General features: G+C 33.7%; 2 protein-coding genes across 4 annotated transcripts; one reads left to right on the top strand and one right to left on the bottom strand.

Moving 5' to 3' along the window:
• Nucleotides 1-5,551: 5,551 nt before the first annotated feature.
• LOC112295939 (phosphoribulokinase, chloroplastic) lies at nt 5,552-8,073 on the top strand. Its single transcript, XM_024547990.3, has 4 exons — nt 5,552-6,193; nt 6,765-6,849; nt 7,066-7,150; nt 7,265-8,073. The coding sequence occupies exons 1-4, from the start codon at nt 5,583-5,585 to the stop codon at nt 7,762-7,764; spliced, it is 1,281 nt and encodes a 426-aa protein (XP_024403758.1). The 5' UTR covers nt 5,552-5,582; the 3' UTR covers nt 7,765-8,073.
• Nucleotides 8,074-9,130: 1,057 nt separating this feature from the next.
• Nucleotides 9,131-13,542, bottom strand: LOC112295938 (FHA domain-containing protein DDL). 3 transcript variants are annotated; one of them, XR_016498537.1, is made up of 10 exons: nt 12,796-13,542; nt 12,321-12,352; nt 12,068-12,134; nt 11,560-11,617; nt 11,256-11,348; nt 10,965-11,079; nt 10,435-10,529; nt 9,775-9,820; nt 9,568-9,638; nt 9,131-9,433 (listed from the first exon to the last, which is right to left on the bottom strand). XR_016498537.1 is itself a non-coding variant. In XM_024547987.3 (10 exons), exons 1-10 carry the CDS (start codon nt 13,279-13,281, stop codon nt 9,388-9,390), a joined length of 1,062 nt encoding a protein of 353 aa, XP_024403755.1. In that variant the 5' UTR covers nt 13,282-13,542; the 3' UTR covers nt 9,131-9,387. The 3 variants fall into 3 exon arrangements, 2 of the variants coding, with proteins under 2 accessions (XP_024403755.1, XP_073385044.1); XM_024547987.3 differs by having other exon boundaries at nt 10,435-10,482; XM_073528943.2 differs by lacking the exon at nt 10,435-10,529.
• Between the last annotated feature and the right edge of the window lie 10,725 nt (nt 13,543-24,267).

A 24,267-nucleotide genomic window follows, 5' to 3' on the forward strand; every position in this document is an offset into this window, starting at 1 on the left:
TTGACTTTTAATTAACTTAATATATATATAGACAAATAGATAGTGTAACATGTATTTTTTGAGGTATATTACAACTCATCATAAAATGGTCTTTATCAATTCTTTGTGCATTTAGCTTTTAAACTCAAAACATATAAATTTGTCATTTTAAATTAATTAGATAATATAATCTTATTTAATCTTTAATAAAAATCTTCTATATCATAAAGCCTTAATTGTGGCATACTAGCATATATATATATATATATATATTTGTGTATGTAAAAATAAATAATATGTATTATATAATATAATTTTATTCAAGATGTATGTATAATCATACCGTCTTATTTAATTCATCTATTAAGTGACAAATGAAATCTTAACTATTATAACCATAATAGATGAATATGAACAAATAGATTCTAATGGAATCTCAATGGATGTTTATACCAACATCTCTTCTTAAGTTGGATTTGATATGATTATATAGTTTTTGCTCTTTTTTATATTCTCCACCTCATTTTGTATCATTACAATACTCTTATGTGTGATTTGGTTATGGAGTGTGTACTCAAATGTTTTCAAGGTAATATGTATGTATGATAAAAAAAATGAGAAGGTGAAGATTAACACAATTAAGTGTAGTAGTCAAAGCAACTTATGACAAGACTACATCACTAGCAATAAAGTTAGCAGAGTAGTGGAAGCAAGGCAAACTATCTTGGTTGTGATTTAATAGATGAAGAAGCTAATGTATGAATACATGTACAGTTAGCTTGAGATGACTTGATAAAGAATTTGATATAGTTGGAAGTGCACAAGATGCTTAATGGTAAGAATTGTAATTCTAAATCAATATGCCATATGTGTAAATGTTTCATAATCCAAGCATCTTACAAATCCAAGTTTCAACTTCTTTCTTATGGTGCAATTTCAAAGATATGTCCTATGTAATAGAACATAAAGGAAATACTTGACAACTACATGAGCTTTTAATTGTATTAGATTGTAGAGTATAACAATTTGTTGTGTCAAAATAAAAAGGTAAAGAGTGGTATAGATTAGGTGGCAACACAATAGTTATTCAAGTGTGGACAATTATACTATAAGTTTGACAACTTATACTTATTAATGGCATCTTTCTTAACAAGATTGATGCTTGTATAATACATAGAGCTTTACTATGTTTTCTACTTTATGAAGTTAAAAATATCGAAGACATGTTGTTTTTAATATAGTATTCTAAATTATTGATTGTCTCTTTATTTTTGTTGGACAATGGAATTTGTGTATGATTTTTAAATTTGCAATTATTAGAGAAGTCTATACAACTAAACAACTTCTTATGCTCTATCACTTAAAGTTCAATATTTAGATTTTATTGAAGATCTTGAAATAATCAAATATTGTTTATTTTTCTAACTTATTGGTCTTCTTCTTAATATAAAAATGTATACTTTCATAGATCAATGTGTGTCTAAACATAACTTCCAATCAATGTTTATATATTCTTTAAGTTTATAGTAACTTTCTTTTTGATAAAGTATTCCAAAATCCAAAGTATGCTTAGTGTATTATATTATATATTTATCTACTTCTAAATATAAAATTTAAAATTATAATATAATACAACATACTAAGATTATAATATAAAAAATATCTCATGTGATAATTGTAAGAAATATTAATTTTTCAACTAATTGGCAATAATATGTTACATTGTATGCAAGGGAATTCAAATTGTTTACTAAAATCAATCCTTTTGGCAATCATGTTTTTCTAGGTTAACACTCCTTTATGCCAAATTTATCTAAGATGGTAGCAGCATACTTTGTTTCATATTTAAAGATCTTTCTTTATGTAATTTCAAAATTAAGTCTAGATAGTGGTTAATCCCATTAAGATCTATCATATCAAATGTATTGTGAAGGTGAGTTTTTAACCAACTTGTTAATTCTCTCTTACTCTTTATTAAAAATAGATTATTGATGTGAAATATAAGATTAAATATTTCTTCATTTATGTACAAATAAAATATTTTTGCATCAAAATTGCTTCTTTTTTTGTTGAAATTTTTTTAAAAATATATTGATTTATTTATGCTATGCTTGTAATAATTATTTAAGTTCATATATAGATTTTAAAATTTTGTATACTAGTTCTTCATTTTTTAATGAAATGAATCGTTTAAATTGTGTCATGTGCACTTTTTCTTTAAGGTGATTGTTAAAAAATGTTATACATACATCTATATGATATATTCTCTAATTATTCTATATCACCAATGTAGTAGGTGTATAAATTGTAGACCATTTTAGAACAAATCAATTCTTTTTATTTGTTCAAATCCTCTAATAAATAATGTACATATTTTCATTTTTTGTTGGTTTTCTTTACTAGGTTTCAACTTGTATATCTATTTTGTAGATGTAGGTCGTTCTTTTTCATGTAATTGTTTTAATCTCCACGTCTGATTTTTCATTATTGAATCTATCTCATCTTCTACTCTCTTTCTCCAATCAAGATCTTTATTTGCTTAGTTAAAGCTGATATTATTGGATTGTATATTCACATCTTAATAATTGTCAAACCATATATTTTTTTGCTTAGGCCGTGTTGGTTTATATACACTTAGAATGAATTGAAGAGAAAAAGTATCATTGTGTTGTTTATCAGTACTTGGAATCACTAATCTAGATGCTAAAATTCCTATCACATTGTCACCTTCTTGTATTTATTTTTATGATTTTGTTGATGGTAATTTGTTTGAATAAATGTTGATATTCTTTTCCATTGTATTAATTTATAATACATATTTTGATAAATATGAAAGAATCAATATGTGAGTAAAATTCACTCTTTAACCTAAATTACAAGATAGTCTCAATTAGCACTTGCTTATAATTGGTGGTATAAAGTGAGAGACAAAATCAACAAGAGACAAAGAAGAACAAGAAAAAAATAAGTGAAAGAAATGTACCCAACAATTATACACTTTAAAAACTAGTCACAATTGATTCATTAAATTTTTATTTAATAAAGAAATAATATTAAAATTAATAATGTATTTTTAGGTAGACAAAAAAAATTATAATTTAATGAAGTATAAATTATCAGAATCTATATTACTATAAATAAATTATGATAATTTAAAGAATAAAGATAAAAATAGAAAATTTGTATAAATATGTTTTATCGCAAGAATAACTTGTTCAAGAAATTAAGAGTTTGAATCTCATTATGTAAAATATGTACAACTAGTACATTAGCTCTTGATTCTTTTGTTTTCTACAAGTAAAACTATATTTTTTGTATTTTTGGCTATACCATGGTATTTCAAAATGTTGAATTAGCATAGAGATCTTACATGGCCTTCAGAGCCTACTCAAATTCTTCATAATGGCCTTTCAAAGTAATAAAAATCATTTTTACAAAAGTCTTAAAAAATATGCTTTATAAATTTCTTAATAATTTTAAATAATTCTTAATAAAATTTTAAAATTATTTATAGAATTTTGAAAGTGTTCAGATCTTGGATTTAATACTTCAAATAAAACTTAACTATCTTCAATCTTATTATAAAAAAATAAATAATATTATATCTCATAAGCAAAAAATTATAATTAATTAGAATAATTTATTATATTTTATTAATAATATCAATTATTCTAAAAGAAGACTTGTAGAATATTTTAATTTAAATAGTAATATAAAAATATGAATTTATGTTATTATATTATAATTATCTTTAATTATTATTATTATTATTATTTATTTTTTATTTTTTTGTAATTGTATTGCTCACTATTTAAAATTCTTTTCTAATATTTTAAAAACTAATAGAAGTAATAATTCTAACTTATAGCTATATCAAAAATACAATTGGATTTATTCATATATAGTACAAATTCCAATTGTCATATTTAAAGATATATATATATATATATATATATATATTTGGTAAAATAAAATAAAATAAGAATAAGGATTTTATTAGAATGCATCTTATTTTAAAATTATAACTTATTTTTTAGTATATTACCAAGAAAATTTTGAGGATTTTCACCCTCAAATTTCAAAATTAATTTAAATTATTAAAGGTATTTTATTTTTATTTTTTATTATTCCTATTCCAAGTTCAAAATTGCAATTTTCATTTAAATAAAAGTAATCTTATATAAAGTATGCGTGAAGCTTGCAATAAACCCTTTGAAATGATTGCATTTGTAAATAAATTGTTATTCTATTGAATTTAGTTGTGTTTTGAGTAGAGTAGATCCTCTTGTCACTATTTTCTTTACATATTCTAATATTTGGAAGATCAATCTCTATCATGTGTATGTCTTCTTCATGTGTTGTCTTAATTCCTTGTGTGATTGCAACGTGTCATTTTAATGAGTGAATTTGTAAAAGCCTTGATTTAAAAATGATCCTCTGTTAACTCAAATTGCATTTAGTATTTATTTAAGTTAATATAAAAATTCATAATCCACAACTTCGTTTGAATATCTAGTTTAGTAAAGACAATTAAAAAACATCAACAATCAATTACAAAACTAATTGAAATGTGTAGAAAAAAATAAAAAAAATAAAAAAAATAAAAAAATAAAAAATCGTAAAATAATGATATGCACATGAAAACAAAATCCTATCCATCAAATCTTCATACATAAAGTCAGGTGTTAGCCATATCATAATAAATATCAATACATGTAATTACGTTTGCAAATCCACTTGAATATTAGTTTAATTTCAATTCAATGCATTTGACAGTCTTTTGTATTTAATTCATTATAAAGTATAACCTAAAAGTTTCACATCTACATAATTCAAAAATAATCATATTACTAATAGTAATCTCTATATACATACATATATAATCATACACACACCCTTTGAAAGCCCATGAAGAAAACACATGATCACCCCAAGAATTTGCCACCTCTATTGTTACAACATCCTCAAAATAAAAACAACGAAGCACATTACTATTACCAGGACTCAATCCAAGTCCCAAAAGGGACCAATCATATCTCAAGCCAGTTCTCCAGAATACCCCAATCACGTCTCAATTCGGTTCCTAAAAATTTCCCAAACACAAGTCCTACACAAGATCCAAGTCGCTGTACGAGATCCTCAAAATACGACACCAACCCCAAAGGCGCGCAACACATGGGGAGCAGAACTCCCAGTTCCCAAAACCGCGCGATCGGGGACGGAATTACCGAATTACCGACCCGCGAGTGGCCAGCGGCGGAGATTGTGAAAGCAGCAAGAGAAGATTCCATAACGAGCGGAGAGGAGAGGAGAGGAGTTGGAGATGGAGCTCGGAGAAAGAAGAGGTCTGCGGAGAGTGTTGCACTGCGGAATGGCCCGGATAGCTAACGATTGGTGAGCGAGAGCCAGCCCCACACCGGATCTCCCAGATAAGGCGACTCTAGCTCCCCGTTCTTGTTCCCCCGTATCCTCGCCCACCTCCCTCGCGGATAAGCCCCCCCCCTGCCTGCGCCGCTCCACAGTATGCCCCTGTAAAAGTGCCCCTGCATTATACACCACTACCACCTCTCGTCGCAACCGGGTCGTTCGATTGCGCAATTGCGATGGCAGCCATGGCCTGCACTACTGCTGCTGCGTCCACTGTCTCCACCCCGCGCCTGGGTGCCGTGTCGGGAGTCAAGACCAGCGCTGCGGCGGCACGCTCCGTGCAATTGACGTCTGCCTTCCATGGCCAGAGCGTGTCCAGTGTGAGCCACGTTGCGGCTTTGAAGGCTGCGGTGACGTCGAAGAGAAGTGGTCGCAGGGCCGTGGTGGTTTGCAAAGCTGCTGATGGGCAGACTGTGGTCATCGGACTGGCTGCGGACTCTGGGTGCGGGAAGTCTACGTTCATGCGGAGGCTGACGTCCGTGTTCGGAGGCGCTGCGACTCCCCCGAAGGGTGGCAACCCTGACTCCAACACGCTGATTAGTGACACCACCACCGTGATCTGCCTGGACGACTACCACTCCCTCGACAGGTATGGTCGCAAGGAGAAGGCCGTGACCGCGTTGGACCCCAGGGCGAACAACTTTGATCTCATGTACGAGCAGGTGAAGGCCTTGAAGGAGGGCAAGTCTGTTGAGAAGCCGATTTACAACCACGTGACCGGTTTGTTGGATGCCCCCGAAACCATTCACCCCCCTAAGATTCTCGTCATCGAGGGTCTGCACCCAATGTAAGCTTCTTGCTGCTCTTGTGAGAGCGAGCTTGACGATTTTGGCCACAATTCTCTGATTGCTGCTGTACTTTAGTGGCTAATTCATTCGCGGAGCGCTACTATTATTTAAATGTTGGTTTCTACATTGAGTGATGTTGTCAATGCTTGCCGGAGTTTCAGTAGGCAACCTAGAGGTACGAATTACTGCAGTATTCGTTGTCCAGGCACATCTCTAACGAAACGATGTCGCGAGATGGCTAGACTCGACTTTGGAGAGATTGAGTTTCGATTGTGTATCTGCTTTTGTAGGGTCCATCTTTCTGTATTACTTTCTGATGATTCAATCGCAGGAAGACGAGGAATTCCTTTTGATAATGGCAGTAGTGTCGAGTTTAGCTTTACCTCGTAGAATGTAGATCAAAAGTTCAACCATGGACATGAATTCGTCACAGCGTTATTATCCAGGCCATGTATGGTGAAGGACGCGAAATGCGCATTTTGCACCTTGCTCAGAGGCAACAAGTTTGTTCTCATTCGGTCAATAAGTTCCAGACTCCATAATCTCTGACTACGATGTTCCCACGTGCAGGTACGACGAGCGTGTCCGGGAATTGTTGGATTTTAGCATTTACCTAGACATCAGCGACGATGTTAAGTTCGCTTGGAAGATCCAGGTTGATGCACCCTCCTTTTTTCGACTCCCATATTACAGCAGTCACTCACTCGTCACCGGACCTGTTCAACCCACCTCACTTTCTCCATGAGAATCATTAATGATCTTTAGAAAGTATCACTGTTGACTGCATTAATCAAACTGCTCTACACCGTGGCCTGTGAGCCTGGCGGTGGACCATTGAATGTGGAACTGACACATCGTATTCTTCCTGCAGCGTGATATGGCAGAAAGAGGTCACAGCCTCGAGAGCATTAAGGCAAGTATTGCGTCTCGCAAGCCTGATTTCGATGCTTACATTGGTAAGCCCTCTATCTCTTGTTTTGATCTTGCGGCGCCAGTTCGAGGGTACTGTACATATTTTTAACTCCCGTGAGTATTCAGGTTAGTAACTGTGGGATTGGATTTGTGAACAGATCCCCAGAAGCAGTATGCCGACGTGGTGATTCAGGTCCTGCCCACACAGCTCATCCCCGATGACAACGAGGGCAAGGTCCTCAGGGTGCGCATGGTAATGAAGGAAGGCGTGCCTTTCTTCGAGCCCGTCTACCTTTTCGACGAGGGCTCAACGATTTCCTGGATTCCCTGCGGTCGCAAGCTCACCTGCTCATACCCTGGCATCAAGTTCTTTTACGGCCCAGACACCTACTATGGCAACGAGGTCTCCGTCTTGGAGATGGACGGCCAGTTCGATAAGCTCGACGAGCTCATCTATGTGGAGTCACACTTGAGCAACATCTCTACCAAGTTTTACGGTGAGATCACTCAACAAATGTTAAAGCACGCGGATTTCCCCGGTAGCAACAACGGTACTGGATTGTTCCAAACCATCTGCGGTCTTAAGATCAGGGAAGTGTACGAGAGGATCCTCGAAAAGCAGAAAAACGCTGTCTCTTTGGAAGGCGCCAAGTCTTAGGATCCGAGGCACGACCGCAACTGTATCATGGAAGAATTCTTTGTTAGGGTAACTGTAGATTCAGATTGTTTATGGATGTGAAGACTTTATCTAGATCAATCGCAAACCTGGTTAGCCCGGTGAGGTTGAGGTAGTTTTCAAGTTTTGTAGCTTTCTATTCGTTGACTAATCCCCTGAGCAGAGCGTCGACGATCTGTCGATTGAGCTCTGCCTGTGCAGGTATATACAAAACCTAGTTTTCCTCTCCTGAACTAATTACTTGTAAAATGCGCACTCGTGTTTGTCAATTTGTTTCTCTTTGTTCTTTTACCGGCCATGTTATATGCGTCGCCAACAATTAGCGGATGGATAAATATTACAATTCTCGTTCATATTTTTTGATCTAATGTAAATGAATTACGAAAATGCACTTCTCCGTATCGTAAAAATATCGCCTGTAAATATCTCTAATATATCACAGATGGAGAGATATTTCAATATTCTTATACTCCTTGACATAAAACAATCATCGATAACTTTGCTTCTCTCAAACACGAAAACTGATGATCATGGATTATATTAACTTTTGACAAGCATAGTAAAAGGGGAAAATATCTAAATCGACAACGTTATAAGATGTAAGAACAGAAGAATAATAATATAACTTCGAACAACAAATGTGTCAGTTTTACAATACACTAATGCAGGAGACAATTGTGAAAGTGAGTGTCGAGTTGAATGAACTTTGTCAAGAGCTGATGCCCAAGATCACCTGAGACAGATCCTGAAGTTGCCAGGAGGCCACCTTCACCTCCTGGTGGGAAGAGTTTTGGTTCTGGCAGTGAATGACAATAGAACGGTCATAGGTTCTCGGTGAAGCTGCTACGTTCCCACTAACTTGAGTTATATATTTTTCTACAGTAGCCGATAAGCACCAAGACAGCAAGGCCACCGCCAAATCCTCGTAAAACAGGATCAATGGTCATAAAATACACATGATCGCCGTTCGGTGCACACTTTCACCTCGTGTCGACAGTTGTCAGATAAGTAAGGGTCGGAAGAATGCTCTCCAATTACCAGCTCCCATTCGTGCGGAAAACGGCACATTAATCTACACTGAGGACCTAGTGGTCACGATGCTCAACAGATAGAATGATAACACGACTTAACACGCACCTTTCGTTCGTAGCTTAACCTTACTCAGCATCTTTAGCCGTTTTTACGTAATTTGGCAATTTGCAGCAGTAAAGTTGACATGCGGTATTTTACAAGACGCCTAATCATCAGCTACAGCACACGATTTAGGGTTTATAAACGTCCGGGTAAGCACAAATGTTCCAGAAACATAGATAAGTGCAAAAAAATCACATTTTGTAATTGCCCATCGTGGTCGTAATCCGTAATATATTCTTAACCAATCTCTAAATGGCATCCCAACCAATCAAAGGAGCTCTTACATTCGATCAGTAATGGCATATAGCGTGTTTTGCTAAACGTGTTACAAGCAACTCTCTCTAGAAAGTCGAATCTACGAACTTTTCACTATTCCGAACACCTTGAGTGCTCTCAAAAATTATGAGCTTGGTTGGCACTTCTGTCAACAACGTGACGTCCAACTCGTCAATATCAATTAGCTTCAATGTGCTAAGACGCGGCTGCAGAATTTTCGTGTAGCAACACATACTCCCGGCTGCATGTTTCAACTTCGAAGTTAGACATTGGCAAGTGTTGGGCTACCCAACTGGTTCCTTGTATAAACCTGTGCAATGTTCCAAAGCTATTACCTTCAATATCGAAGTTGGTTCACGTACTAGAATTACTGACCTGCTGTTTCCAAACTTTAAAGTATCCTTCTCCCGGAGTTCGTAGTATCGTCGTGATTCAATGCGAGTATTCTGCAGACGAATACATCATCCCAATTTAAGAAGCATTCATAAATTTATCCCAAAAAACACGACAGATAAACTATCTGAATTGTAAACGTTGACACATCCAATAGCGCTCTGTCAGACAGCCGAAAATTTTTCTTACATTCAAATGGGTTCCGTTTGTGCTTCCTAGATCCATGATGTAAGGCCTGTGAATAAATGAAGCAATCATAATCAACATTCAGAAGGCTTGTCAGAGTTAAAAGCAGGGGCGCCTTGAGCCAAATACGCAAAATAATTGCAAGGAAAAGAACAGAAAAATAAGTAAACAAGAAAGAGAAAAAAAACACAGAAAAAAGACAGGAAGTGGGAGGAGGAGACTCAATACATACTGCCGCACTGAAAACCAGGCAGACTGGGTACACCTGATTCAACATGTAGCATAATAGTTGATCTCACTGTTCAACCCCAGCTCTTACAGTAGCAACGACAGAAGCATGGTGTAGAAGAATCTACATTTACAAGTAACGAATAAGCTAGTCTAATTATACTTCTATTGACTTATACCACCCCGCACTGGTAAAGAACAGACCCGGGCTAGTCTCTTTCACACGCAATTGTCATGAATCCAATTTACTACCCGAAGCACAGGGCATGCATAAAATTCAAAGCTGTGACTACCCAGATGAATGTAAGCAACTTGTGCAGAAAGTAAAAACTGAAGGAAATCAAACCCAACTTATTTTTGTAATCCAATTGGTTAAACGCACTACAGAATTTCGATTTCTTTGACCAAGAAAACAAAAACCACAAATTGTCTTACCTCACTTTACTCTCCATCATACCGTCGGGGCCCTCTATCTCAGTCAACCTATATCCAAGCCCGAGAAATCAAATAATCAGGGGACATCTTCATCTCTGAAATCCACATTCAGGATACGTATTCAGCGGCTTACACTACATCTAACCGAACATGGAAAATACAAAAAAGTGATACGAATTCGAGAGCAAAAGAGTAGACAAACATATCGATTTAGAAACTTAATTTGGATGTTAACGGTGAATTTCGCTGTACAGAGATACAAGTGACCAGCCGCAATGTGGCTATCAAAGATATGGAGCTTTACACAATGACACAAATTTAGTCAAGAGTCTACGCACGTATCTGGGCAACAGACTACTTGAAGAGTAACCCAAGAGAGCACGTAAATAGAAAATCAAACTTAACACATTCGCCAAGATTGCATAAGATGAAACTGAAATAATAAGCAACACTCAAAATATTTTTAGTACTCAAATGTACGTTAATGCTGGAGAAAAGCACAAGATTAGGAACCGTGTGGAGGCTTGTACCGGTACTGAATCACAGCATGTTGCTTGCTGCACGAAGGATGATCCGTGGGTACATCTGCTACTTTGCGTTCTCTTCCAAACAAGTAACAGGTTTGACGATGTATGTATAGAGGCTCTGCATGACGTTCAGTTTCTTCATCAGTGTTCGAAAGATCCACTGAACTTTCTTAACCTTGCAGTAAGCCAGGAACAGAGCAGAAGCCAGAAGTAAAGGCCTGGTTAATAATAATTCCATCGTGAAAGCTTGTCTTTCTAAGTACTTCAAGTAATATTAATTGTTGGAACACATACCATTCATAGGCTCTCCGTCCTTAAAAACATACAACCGCCACCTCATGGAAGGCTTCCGCGCTTCTGGAGGCTCCGTAAATGCTAGTGTCACACCTGCCAAAACCACAGGATTGCCGGAACAGATAATATTGAGTTGTACTTACAAGTTTGATAGAGTGAATAACCGAAAAGAACCAAAAACACCTTTCTAAAGCTCCGGAGTCTAATATGCAAAAAGCAGCATTGATACTCAAGAGGTCCAATCTGCTTCAGTGGGAAACCAAAACAGTTGAATTTCCTTTATACCAAGAAACACACGTCTCACCTCGCACTTTGTTCGTCTCCGCAGCAAGCTTTCCTGAATACTCAAACGTGGGCTGGGCCTGCACCAACCAGCACATCAAAAAGCTGGAAGGTAAGCTATTGAAACATACAAAGAAATGTAGTTAGTCAGCACTGATATAGCTCCGGACGAGTTCTTTGAGGAACCTCCCTCGATATTCTAAGCAGTCTGACAAATTTCAAAAGATATCCAGTGGAAGTAAGCATGTGACAGGTTTTTCATACGCCAATAGGAAACTTTCCCACAGAGCCAAGCCTAGAACCAGCTTTTCTAAAGAATAATAGCCCATTTTCGCCTTCTACATAGTAATTGTCAGATTTACCTTGAGGAACAAGAAAGCTAAATTCGTGTCAGGTGTTAACAAGGTTAACGACACAGAAGATTTTAAAAAAAACAAATAAAACGATGAAATAACTTCAAACTTGAAGCGGCGACATTCCCTAGATCAAAATTTTGCATGAAATGTTTTTTAGAAATAAAATAAAAAAACCTTCTCCTTCTCTTTAGCTTCCAAGGCAGCTTTCGCGGCTTCCATTTTGCTGACCACGTCATCAACACTGTCAACATTCCGTAATAAAGACGTAGTTCAGTCCACATCCACCACAGTCCCTCACAGTAGATGCGAAAATTATTTGCAAAGAAAGGGAATATGCCAAATAAATTTTGAACTCACGATAACATGCCCATGGCATGTACCAGAGAATTACGAGTTGCAACAGCATTAATATTATGCAGAACCATACCTTGGCTCGTTTCCTGCGACGTTCATGCCACCCTACATTAACCCAAACATAAACACTATCAGAAAATGGGTCTGCAAAGATCAAGTTAGAAGACAATACCCTACTTTCGTCAAAAACAAAATTTGACGTTTTTTTCTTAAATTTCGCAAATTAAACCTAAACGTTTGCTTTGCAGTGGTTCATCATGACGTTATTCCAGCAAGGCTATCGATCGTGCACAGCGATAAAAACATACCATCAGGACATAGTTACCAAACGGATATATTCGAAGATATATACTACCTAAAGAACGCCTGGCATTCCCCTAAAACTCTCATCTATCGCAATGTCGAATGTACTTAAACAGCTAGCAGGTTAGGCATCAACTTGCTCTATCAAAGCCATCCTTAATTAGGACGGACAAAGCTAGTTTCAGTAGTTCTTGCTAAGAAATGTGAGAGAACGAGACTGTAAAGGAGTGGATTTCACCAGACACCTCATTCGCGGCAGTGCTTGTTTCACGACGTGGGCTTTTCGTGGTATCCCGAACAGAATCAGTTATTCTTGCAATCCGACTCTCTTTGTCCGACTTCTGCTCGTGTCTTGGCGACCTTGACCTCGACCTCGACCTCGACCTCGAACGCTGCCCGGGCCTCGTCTCTGGCTCATCATACCGTTCTCTGTGGTGGTGCATCCCACCATGGTCGCGGTCCCTGCCCCCTCTCTCATGCTCACCCCTATCTCTGTCCCTGCTCAAAGCCCGCAATTTCTCCCGCCCTCTCTCGTGATCTCTGCTCACTCCTTTCTCCCTTCCTCTTTCCCTTTCTCTTTCCCTATCGCCACCCTTATCGTGGATCCGTGCTCTATCCCGGTCCCTATCCCTATATCTAACCCGCTCTCCACCCCTCTCCCTATCTCTATCTCCCTCATAGTCCCGCCCTCTCCCTCGTTCATAATTCCTATCGTGTCGGCTACGAGACATAGAAGAAACTCCGCGGCACTACTCGCCAATACCACACTTTCAACAACCCGCAATCAACGCTAAAAACAGACGCTCAAAATTAGCACGGCCACGAACACCGATACGATTTTTTCAACTGCCGTGAAGGAAAACTAAAGGAACTCTCCGTGAAATAACAATGCAATTCCAAGCGCACCGAAGCATATCACCAAGACAGCATCAAATCAGGGTCGGCGACGAGCTGCAGAGTCAAATCAATCCATACCAAACTGAAACCGAACTTGGATCAGCTGCCGAAACAGAGAAAGAGGGGGCGCGAGCGACCGAGCGAGCTAGCGAGACTCACCACACAAAAGCCAGCTCGTATTCACACCGCACTCACGAGAACCTGTTAGGGTTTCCACGGGGGGCATTTCACTGGAGTGAAAACCACTGTTGGAAGGGAAACTTCCCTGCGCTTGACCGGCAGTTGCCGGTCGTCGCGGAAATAGCTGTGTGCCTCTATTCCACATTCAATTTTGTTCATCTTTTCTTTCTTTTTTTCTTTTTTTTTATTTTTCTCGTGAGAGAATTATTGTTGTTTTCGTTGATAATAGAATGAATTGATGTGGATTATCTTTGTATTTTTTTCAATGAAAGCTACTTAATGGACCTTAAAGGGATTTTAAGATTTAATAGAGTTGTAAGTAAGAATTGAATTTCAGGAATTGAGACTGCAATTTTTTGTAATGCTGTGAATACTGTAAAAACATGCTGTTTTATATCAATATTGAACCAACTTGTTGAGAAAAATTCTTAAAGAATGCAATTATTACTTAATAATATTTAAGAAACTTTATGTTATGGACATCTAATAAGAAGATTTTAGGAATATTCTTAGAATATTCTATTAGTTTCTAGAAGATTCTTATAATGTTCTAATATATTATTTTATAAATATTCTTAGAATATTTTAGAAGATTCTAAAAAGTTTTTAGAATATTCTATAAGATTTTAAAAATTTCTAAGAAGATTAAAGTAGTTGTTCAAGAAGCTTCTTAGAATTGCTTCATTTTCAAGCAATATAGGAACCTCTCAAGAAGCTTCTTAAGGTTGCTTCATCTTCAAACAATATGGAAACTTTTCAAAAAGATTCTTAATACCTAATATCTATTAGAGTCGAGGCTAAAAGAATCTTCAATCTTGATAATACATCTTTTGGAGTTTTAATTTGTCTCTCTTAGTATTGATCTTGTATTCATCTAGTTTAATCAACACCTTGCTAATTTTCTTATTGAAATTCTTTTGTTCAACTTCTGTTCAATCTCTTCTATAATATATCCATGAAAGTTTATCAAGACTGCCTTCTTATCAATATTAGAGCTTGATCTTTCTTCATAGAGAGTAGATTATCCTTCTTCTTGAAGGCATCTAAGCACTTTAGAAGTTGTGAAATATCCTCTTTTAAATTGGTATTATTTAGATTTTCTTTTTTTCTTTTAAGATAGTTGAAGATGTGTCACGGACACAAAATACAGACTTGAAATCTAACAAGAAGTTCAAGAAGAAGTGGCAGAACTAAATTAAACAGATGAGTACAAGAACAATACCAGAAAGGTGAGCTAGAACTCCAAGAGATGTGTTGTCGAGACTGAAGAACTCTTCAGCCTCGACTCCTATATATACTACTGGCCTATGGTTCTAAGGAAGCGCATCAAGAAGCTTCCCAAGAACTATGAAGCTTCTCGAGCAACTACCCAAGAGCTAGGAAGCTTCTCAAGTAACTTCCTAGAATCTACTAGAATATTCTAATAATCTTCTAGAGCCTTCTAAGGGAATCTTTAGGAAATCTTTAAAGAATCTTTAGGGAATCTTTGAAGAATATTCTAAGAGAATATTCAAGGAATCTTCTAGAAGTTTCCAGAGACTTCTTTCTAGAAGGTTCTAGAAACTTGTCTCTAGAAAGGTCTAAGGACTATGTCCCTAACAAGATGAGGATGTTAGTATATTTGAGTCTCTCAAGTTCAAGGTAGATGTTATTATAAACACGTTGAAATCTTATATAACTACTAAAATAAAAAGATTTTGTGCAAGTTTTTATGATAATGCAAGACTTGGAGTAGTTCAACTTGTGCTACAACCACTTTCGTAAGCTTCTACATCCAAGGAGGCATTGACACTTGTACTTCAACAAGAAAATTCACCTGTTCAATAATATAAAGAATGTCAGTTTAATCTTATAGAAAAGTTTCATGACACATGTTCTAAGTTTCAAGGATTTGTTAATCAAATTTGATTGGTAATTTTTTTGTAACTTGAGCACTATCCAATAGAAAAGTCATAAATTGATTTAGTTAGAACTTTGCATATAAGTCAAGCCTTATCTTAGTTTGCTCCTTTATTTGAAAAAAAATCTTCAATCTTGAGTAATTTTGAAGTTTTCTTAGAAGCATTTGTAGAGGCATTTTGAAAATATGACAAGGCTTGATAGGCGACAACAAAGATTTATTCATTATATCAAGAATCATATTTTGTATCAATTTATACATCCAATTTTAGACAATTTATTTGTGACATCAATTGGAATAAACAAGTTCTTATAAGTCAATTCTATTAGAGACTAAAGAATGATGTGAAAGATCTATTATTATCATTACATGATCTTCAAATCCTTAATGAAGCTATTAACCAAGTTGTAAACTACAATAATCAATTATTTCAATGCCATCAAGATCCACACTTGTGAACTTTGACAAAGTAACACACTAAAAATTTGTACTCTATTACTTCAGAAAATATATTACATCCACACTTTGGAGTTGAAGATATGTAAATTAATGTGATTTAGTACAAACATCTTACAACAAAAGAGAAGAAGTGTTGATTTAAATAAGGTCTATACTTGTATTATGATAAAGAAGGCTATAAATCTAAGAATTGTCTAAAGAAACAACTTACAACTAAGATTAAGACTGTAATTGTTTTAAAAAACAAAGAGGCCCAACTACAATTGGGATTGTGTGGCTGAACATTTCAACTCCTAAATTTCATCAAGATACTTTTTTTTTTTTATCCAACCCCCTTTTTGTTTTATTATATCTTTATATTTTGGCCTACAAAAACTTCAAACAAATGCCTTATTAGATTTATGAGCATTTGCTTGCTTTTAAGATGAAGAGTTCTCTAAATTTCATAAAATTCTTTTAGTACAGAAGTCAAAACTTGAAAATGTAGAAATAATAGATGATTGACCTTTATTTTTAATCAATGTTACTCATAAGACTATATTAGTAAAAATATCATTTAAAGATTATAATAAAAAAATAGTATTCAATATTACTAGAACTCCATCCAATTATATAATTTTAGGACTTTTTTAGTTAAAAAATTTATAATCCATCTATAGATTGGAGGCTTCATAAGATTGAATTTTTTATAAAATATTTTTGGAAAAAATCTATTAAGAAGTCATCAACAAGAAAGTCTTTATTTTTTGAAGCAAGGACTTTTATGAAGATGGCTAAGAGAGAAATGCCATTTATCATTTATGCAACTTCAACTTGTAAAGAAGCAAGCTAGCTAATAGCTATCTTAAAGCAATATAAGGAATTTCAAGATATCTTTAAAAAAAAGAATATTGATGTATTACTTGAGCATCATTCATATGATTGAATCATCGATCTTCAAGAAAGAGTTTAACCACCGTTTGGCCCAACTTATTATAACATATCACAAAACAAGCTTTTGGCATTAAAAGATTACATCAACAAAAATCTTGCAAAGAGTTTTATTTGATATTTCAAATCTCTAATATGTACACTAATATTTTTTGTGAAAAAAAAAAGATAGATCATTGCAAATATGTATTGATTATTGCAGCATTAACAAAATAACGGTAAAAAATCATCATCCATTACTATTGATATCAATGCTTTTGGAGACCTTTGGTCAAGCAAAGATCTACAACAAAATAGATCTTCATAGAGCATACAATTTGGTGTGCATTAAAAAAAGAAATGAATAGAAGACAACATTTTGGATAAGATACAAATATTTTGAATATAATATCATGTCTTTTGGATTGATAAATATTCAAGCTATATTATAGCATTACATAAATAATATTTTTAAAAATTCCTAAATAAGTTTGTTATGTACTATCTTGATGATATCTTAATTTATTATAAGATTTTCAAAGAATATAAATAATATGTGATATTAGTCTTATAAAAGTTATAGAATACACAATTATATGCCAAATTAGAAAAATATGTATTTTACCAATCAAAAATAGAATTTCTTAGATATATTATTTTAATAAAGATCTATTAATGGACTCAAAAAAAGTTCAAGTTGTAATAGAGTGTGCAATTTTAATTCATGATATATAATATTTTCTTGAATTTATTAATTTTTATTGAATATTTATCAAGAACTATTCCTAAGTTGCTACTTTTTTCACTTGGTTGACATCTTAGAGACAAATTGGAATATAAACCTTAAGCATAAAAGACTTTTTAAGATTTGAAGGCAACTTTTATTACAACTCCAATCTTAATACATGCAAATTTCATGAAGGCCTTCTATTTGGACACTGATGCTTCTAATTTTACATTAAAAGTTTTACTATCATAAATGGAAAAATATGAAAAGCTCCAATTAGTTGTATTTTATTCTAGAAAGTTTTCAGTTATATAGATTAATTATAAAATTTATAATATAGAACTTCTTGCAATTATAGACTCTTTCTAAAAATGACATCATTTGTTGAAAGGTACTACACATCTTATGACTGTATATGCAGATCACAAAAATTTAGAATGTTTCATGTAATTTTGGATTTTGAATCATTGATAAGTTTGTTGGAATACATTATCTCTTTGCTTTGATTTTATGATTATATATTCACCAAGAAAGGTGTAAAAACTATCATACACTTTATCAAAGAGATTGTATCTTGCTTCAAAGGCCAAAGAAGGAAGAATTATTTAGTAATATATTACTTTATTAAAACCAATTTTTTTTAGCTTTATACTATTTTTATAATTATACTTGTTGATTTAAGTTTTTTTAAACAACATTGTACAACATCAGTTAAAGATTCATTAGTTTGTAATATCAAGCAGTACCTTGACAATAAGAAGTTCAAGTTTGTGGAAGATCTTTTGTATTTTGAAGATTGTTTATATATTCCAAAAGGACCAATGTGAATTTAGGTTCTTCAATCTTGTCATGATTTCATAATTGCAAGACATTTTGGATTTAACAAAATATAAGGACTTATCTTTCAAAATTTTTGGTGGCCTCAAATGTAGAAGACTATGAAGGATTTTTACCTTTCATGTGACATTTTTTTAAGATCAAAAAATTCTTTATATCATTCATATGGATTTCTACAGCTACTATCAATTTCAAAGCAAATATGATCTTTAGTATCAATGGATTTTATCACTAATTTGTTGCCACTAACTATATTTGCTACTATCTATGTTGTTGTGGATTAACTTACAAAGATGGCATATTTTTTTTATGCAAAAAGATAATTTTAGAAGAAGAAATAATAAGGTTCTTTCTTGATAATATATATCAATATCATAAGCTATCTAATGACATCATTTTTTATTGAATACTTAAATTTATATCAAAGTTTTGAAAATCCTTTTTGAAATATTGAAGGTAGATATCGAACTTTTTTCTACCTTCCACCTTCAAATTGATGGTCAAATAGAATAAGTCAATCAAGTTTTTGAGTAATAATTACGATGTATCATCAACTATCAACAAGATGTTTGGACATTGTATTTATCTTTAGCACAATTTGTTCATAATAATATTCTTCATCCTTCGACTTATCAAACACCATTTTATGCTAATTATGGCTACTATCTAAAAGCTTGATTTGTTAGGTATATCAAAGGATAAAAATCCAATAATTAAAAAACTTATAAAATAATTGTTACAACTCTACACAACTTTGAAGGTCTATTTAAAAGCTGCTTAGGATTCTCATAAAACATCTTTAGACAAATTTTTAAAAAAAATCCTTGTTTTTTAAGTTGGAAATAAAATATGACTTCTTTGACAAAATATCAAGACTAATTGATCTTGTGATAAGTTGTACTACTAAGATTGGTTCCATTTTTTATTCAAAAGAAAATCAATCTAATGGCTTATTGGTTGGAACTACCTATATCTATGAAAGTACATCTAGTCTTTCATGTTCCTATCTTAGAGGCTTATATAGAATCAACTATTTCCGAAAGAATACAACCATCAATATCTTAAGTTGAAGTAGATAATTATGTAAAATATGAGATGTAAAAGTTCCTTAATTCTTAGTAAAGAAGAAATAAGAAGTTAACTATTTTATTCATTAGCGTGGCTACGACATCTATGAACGCATATAAGAATCAACAAAAAATCTAATTAATGTATTTCAAAAGGTATAAGAGTTTTATTGAAACAAAACTAGTCTATCTCAAGTATCCAAGATTCTTCTAATCCATAGCAAAATAAACCTCATCACAAGGTAGGACAAATTGAACCAGAATAAAATAGAATAGAAGTAAATAGAATGGGACATGAAAAACAAAATCGACCAACCAGAATTAAGACAAAACAAAAAAAAACAAGAAGATGGAAAATTCAATTGTATTACGAGAAAGGATCCAAAGCCATACCTAATTAGATGCCCCAAAAGGGCCTAACCATTCCTATTTATACTTTGTTAATCTACCATGGACTTTCTAAAATATTCTTAAGTGGTGGATTCCACTTAGATAACCACCTTAAATTCCTTCTAGAAGGTTCTATGGTAGGTCCTATCTAAATAATCATCCTAAATTCTTTCTAGAAGATTCTATAATGGGCTCCACCAAAATAACCACCCTAAACTCTTATTAAAATATTTCATCGCGGATCCTACCTGGTCTACTAATTTAATCTCAATTCTAGAAACTTCCATGGTTTTAATTATTTATCTCTACACAAATATCTTATCTATACCTTATTACACTTAATTTCTTTCTAGTAATGCAAAATTTCTTCATTTTGCTCTCGATGGTATTTCCAAATTGTCTCTTAATAATAGATGAGGTTTTGTTCAGGTTCCTATATTACATCATAAATGGAATAACCTTTCTAAAGAACTTTGTACTGAAGTTGTGGATGTCTATTACCACAACAAAAGATAGAAATGCTCTAAAATCCTATCCACTTCATATTCTTGTTGCTCATGAACTACAACTAGTAGTGGTGGTGGTTGGTGTCGATTTGGAAAGTGCTTTGGCTCAATATGAAATTCCTTTAGTTATAAAATATGAATGACTGGATGAACTTGAATATATGATAGAAATTTGAGGCGATATGCGACATTAAAAATTATTGCAGAAATACAAAAAAGTCCAAGCTACCAAAGTGCTAGTTCACTAATTTGGCTTGATGTAGTAGGTAGCAAGTTGGCATTGGAGAATAATACTTAATCAATCTTTTCAAAGGTCTTGTGTTGCGGATGATTATCCGCATATTATTTTTTTTGATTTTATGGAATAAGAAGGCAATATTGTGTCTCTTGTAAGGCCGTTGTAAGTCATATAAATTCTTCCATTGTTAGGTTGTTGGTGTCAATGGAATGATAGAAAGTTGCTAGCATAATCAGATGTTGATCTATATTAAAGAAAAATAATAAATGACTAGTATTTACCTGAATACTATCATTGTAAGCAAATTCTAAAGGCGTCAAATATTCATCGCAATCATTATGATGAACCACTACAAATTCTCACAACATATCTTCCAAAATCCAATTTGCATGCTCTGTTTGTTCATCTAATTGGAGATAGAAGGCTATAGACATAACAAGTTGTGTGCTTAATAGCTTGTACAAAGCTTGTCAAAAACTTTTTGTAAAATATCAATCTTGATCTGAAATAATAATATAAAATAATCCATGGTATCAAAAAAGAATATCAAAAAAAATTCTTATAAGCACTGAGGCATCAATATCCAAGCCTACCATAGCCAAGTGAAATTGCTTAGAGAGTCAATCTACAAAGACACCAATCACCATATGATTATGAGGCATTTACAACAAACACATAATGAGATCCATAGTCATTTGCTTCTAACGTACCAAAGGGAGTGGAATTAGCTATAATAGAAAAAGAAATATTATATTGCATGCTTTATTACATTGACATGACTCGTAGGAGTATATAAAGGCTTGAACATCTTAATTCAAACTTGCCAAAAAACTATGTGCTTGACATCCATTCTAGAATCTTCTCTCATTCCAAATGTCTATATATTAAGATGTCATATCTCTCTTAAAGTATGTGCATGTGAAGTATATCATTGTTGAGTATATAAATCTACTTCTTCAAATAGAATAAGCCATCATTAAGAGTATAAACTTGATATTATATATTGCTTACCTTCAATCGATTGCTAATCATTTTAAAATAAGCATCCTGATGCATAGCTTCTTTTCATTTTATCTTTTTGGTTAAATTTGAAATAACACTACTAATGGTAGTAACTTTTGCCTTGTCTCTTGATTTTCCATTGAAGTTTAGTCTCTGCAATAAGCTATTTGACACAATATATTGTTGCCCTTGTTTGTACTCAAGTTGGATATCAAAATGCTACAACTATTCTTCTCAATGATGATGTTGTGATTTTATATTTTTAGATACAAATCATGTAGTAAGTATCAATAGTTAGTCCAAATAATCACTGGCTTCTCTAATAGATAGTGTTACCACATTTTTATGGCGTATACAATCACTAATTGCTCTTGATTACGTGTAGAGTAATTGAGCTTTGTGCTTTTGAACTTGCATGATTTATATGCCACAGATTGAAGGCTCCTATGAAAGTCTTGTTGAAGGACTACTCCAATAGTAAAGTCGAAAGCATCAATGTCAAGCGTACAAAGAAGGTTAGGATTATACGATTGTAATATTAGAGTAGTAATGAGTGCCTCCTTCAACTTATCAAAGGTATTTTGTTGCTCTAATTTTCATTCAAATGAGACATCTTTCTCCAATAGGTTTCTTAACAGTTTGCTTATTGAAGCTTTGATAGTTGATGCAAAGGCAAAGTCTACTATCCTTCTTGGGTGCTAAGAGTATAAGTACTTTCCATAGTGATGTGCTTTCCTCAATGAGGCCTTTCTCCAAAAATTCGTCCAATATCTTCTACAGCTCTTCAAGTTCTTTTAGTGCTACGTGATAAATTTTTCGACTTATTGGTTTGGCTTGAGATAATAGTTTTATTTGATAGGAGGCACCTTGTTCAAGAGGCACGCCACTAAGTAGGTTGGTTGGAAAGACATTTTGATATTCTCATATGAATTGATCTGCCTATTTTATTTCTTTGATTATCTTTCCTACAACTGATGCAAGATTTGAAACCACCATATGTATCTATTATTTATGTTGTATTTTTTTCTTTATAAAAGTTGTTTTGATGAGTAAATCTTTGGTTGCAGATTGTCTTTCTTCTTCATTTGATAAGAAGGTGTAAAGAGTCACATTGCATCTACCATCTTTAAAGGAGATTGTCTTTGCTATCCAATCAACTTACTTATTTTCCATATCTAGCTATAGCATACTAGGGATAATATCATATCTTAGCTTTGTCACCTTGAACCTCTCTCTTAAGACATAGATGTCACTCAACCTCAAGATTTCTACTTCACATTCTCAGTCAATATGTTCTCTTGGTCATTTGCAAGGTATATACTTCTTCTTTTAATTGCCTTAGTTTTAATTTTAAACCGGTCGACAATTTCAATTGAGATGCAATTTTTTGTAGAGCCATAATCTACAAACACTCAACATGGTTGTCTTCTCAGTAGTCTTATTAGATGTACCAGTCAACTCTTTTTATAGTTTTCTAAGGCCATGCTATTTGTCTCTAAGAGATAGTAGCTATTTCCAATAGTAGCCTTTGGCATCTTTATTAGAGATTCTTATTTTTCTACTTTGTTTTATTATCAATTTGGTGAATTTTGAGATTGTGAACATGCTTTGTCTTGTTGGTGCTTCAATTTTGACATTTTGGACAACCTCCAATTTGATGGCCTACTTCTCGATAACAAAAATACAATTCTTTTTGTACCAATATTTATTGTCTTTGTAGTGTCAATGATCTTTAGAGGGCATCAATCTCTATTAGTATTGGTTGTTGTGCCATTGTATTTGATAGCAGTATAGGGCTTCATATTAGAAGTCTTGCTCTACTATTTTTGAAATCTATAACATCAACACTCTATGCAATCAGAATTGCGTCTTTGAATGTTTGTTGATCCCTTAGGTCCACCTCTCGTTAGACCCTAGGTTTCAAACCTTATAGGAATCAATCCATCATCTCCGCCTTTAAAACATTATCAATTTGAAAACATATGAACTTGAATCAGGAGACATAATCTTGTACCGACTTAGATTGAATAAGATTTGTCAATTGATTGCATGCTATCTTTTCTACATTGATGGGCCAAAATTGATTCTTAAACTTAGTCTCAAATTTCTTCTAACCACAAAATCCACCTTGAGCTCCATAGCTTTAAACTTGATGTCACTACCAAATGGTTGCCGCATCTCTCAAATAACTAGTTGTATATATAATTCCTTCAATGGTATTTGCTTGAGATAGTTGAAGGTATTATTGCATGTTGAAGAATCATTGACATACATCTTCTTGTCTTAAAGTCCTATAGTATGTACTAGGCTTATTCAATTTTAGCCTTGTAGATATCAACTTTCTTATCCTCAAGGCTTCTATTTGTCCTTACAAAGTAGCTATTTGGCCTAAGAGGTGTTATATTTGAGCTTCCATCTAGAATTATTCTACCATATCTCTCATGCTGTAATTTTTTTATTAGACTCTATTATTATAATGCCTTCTCACTTCTCGATTGATTTTTTAAAAATAGCTTGTGATAGCCTCAACACAGTGCCTAGTGTGACTACAACAACTAACGTTAGATTAGATGATGACTATTGATACACTACCAAAAGTAAATAG

Source organism: Physcomitrium patens, chromosome 19 (genome assembly GCF_059467195.1).
Source record: "Physcomitrium patens ecotype Gransden chromosome 19, ASM5946719v1, whole genome shotgun sequence".
NCBI lineage: Eukaryota > Viridiplantae > Streptophyta > Bryopsida > Funariales > Funariaceae > Physcomitrium > Physcomitrium patens.

Bases quoted from the DNA above. Each gene is read 5' to 3' on its own strand.
- LOC112295938 (XM_024547987.3), bottom strand. From the start codon at position 13,281: ATGTCTCGTAGCCGACACGATAGGAATTATGAACGAGGGAGAGGGCGG. The intron at 11,080-11,255 runs GTATGTGTTCCA...AACGTCATGCAG, and splicing joins GGACGGAGAGCCTATGAATG to AGCCTCTATACATACATCGT. The intron at 9,639-9,774 runs GTAAGAAAAATT...ATTCGTCTGCAG, and splicing joins CAAACGGAACCCATTTGAAT to AATACTCGCATTGAATCACG.
- LOC112295939 (XM_024547990.3), top strand. From the start codon at position 5,583: ATGGCAGCCATGGCCTGCACTACTGCTGCTGCGTCCACTGTCTCCACC. The intron at 6,194-6,764 runs GTAAGCTTCTTG...TCCCACGTGCAG, and splicing joins ATCGAGGGTCTGCACCCAAT to GTACGACGAGCGTGTCCGGG. The intron at 6,850-7,065 runs GTTGATGCACCC...TTCTTCCTGCAG, and splicing joins AGTTCGCTTGGAAGATCCAG to CGTGATATGGCAGAAAGAGG.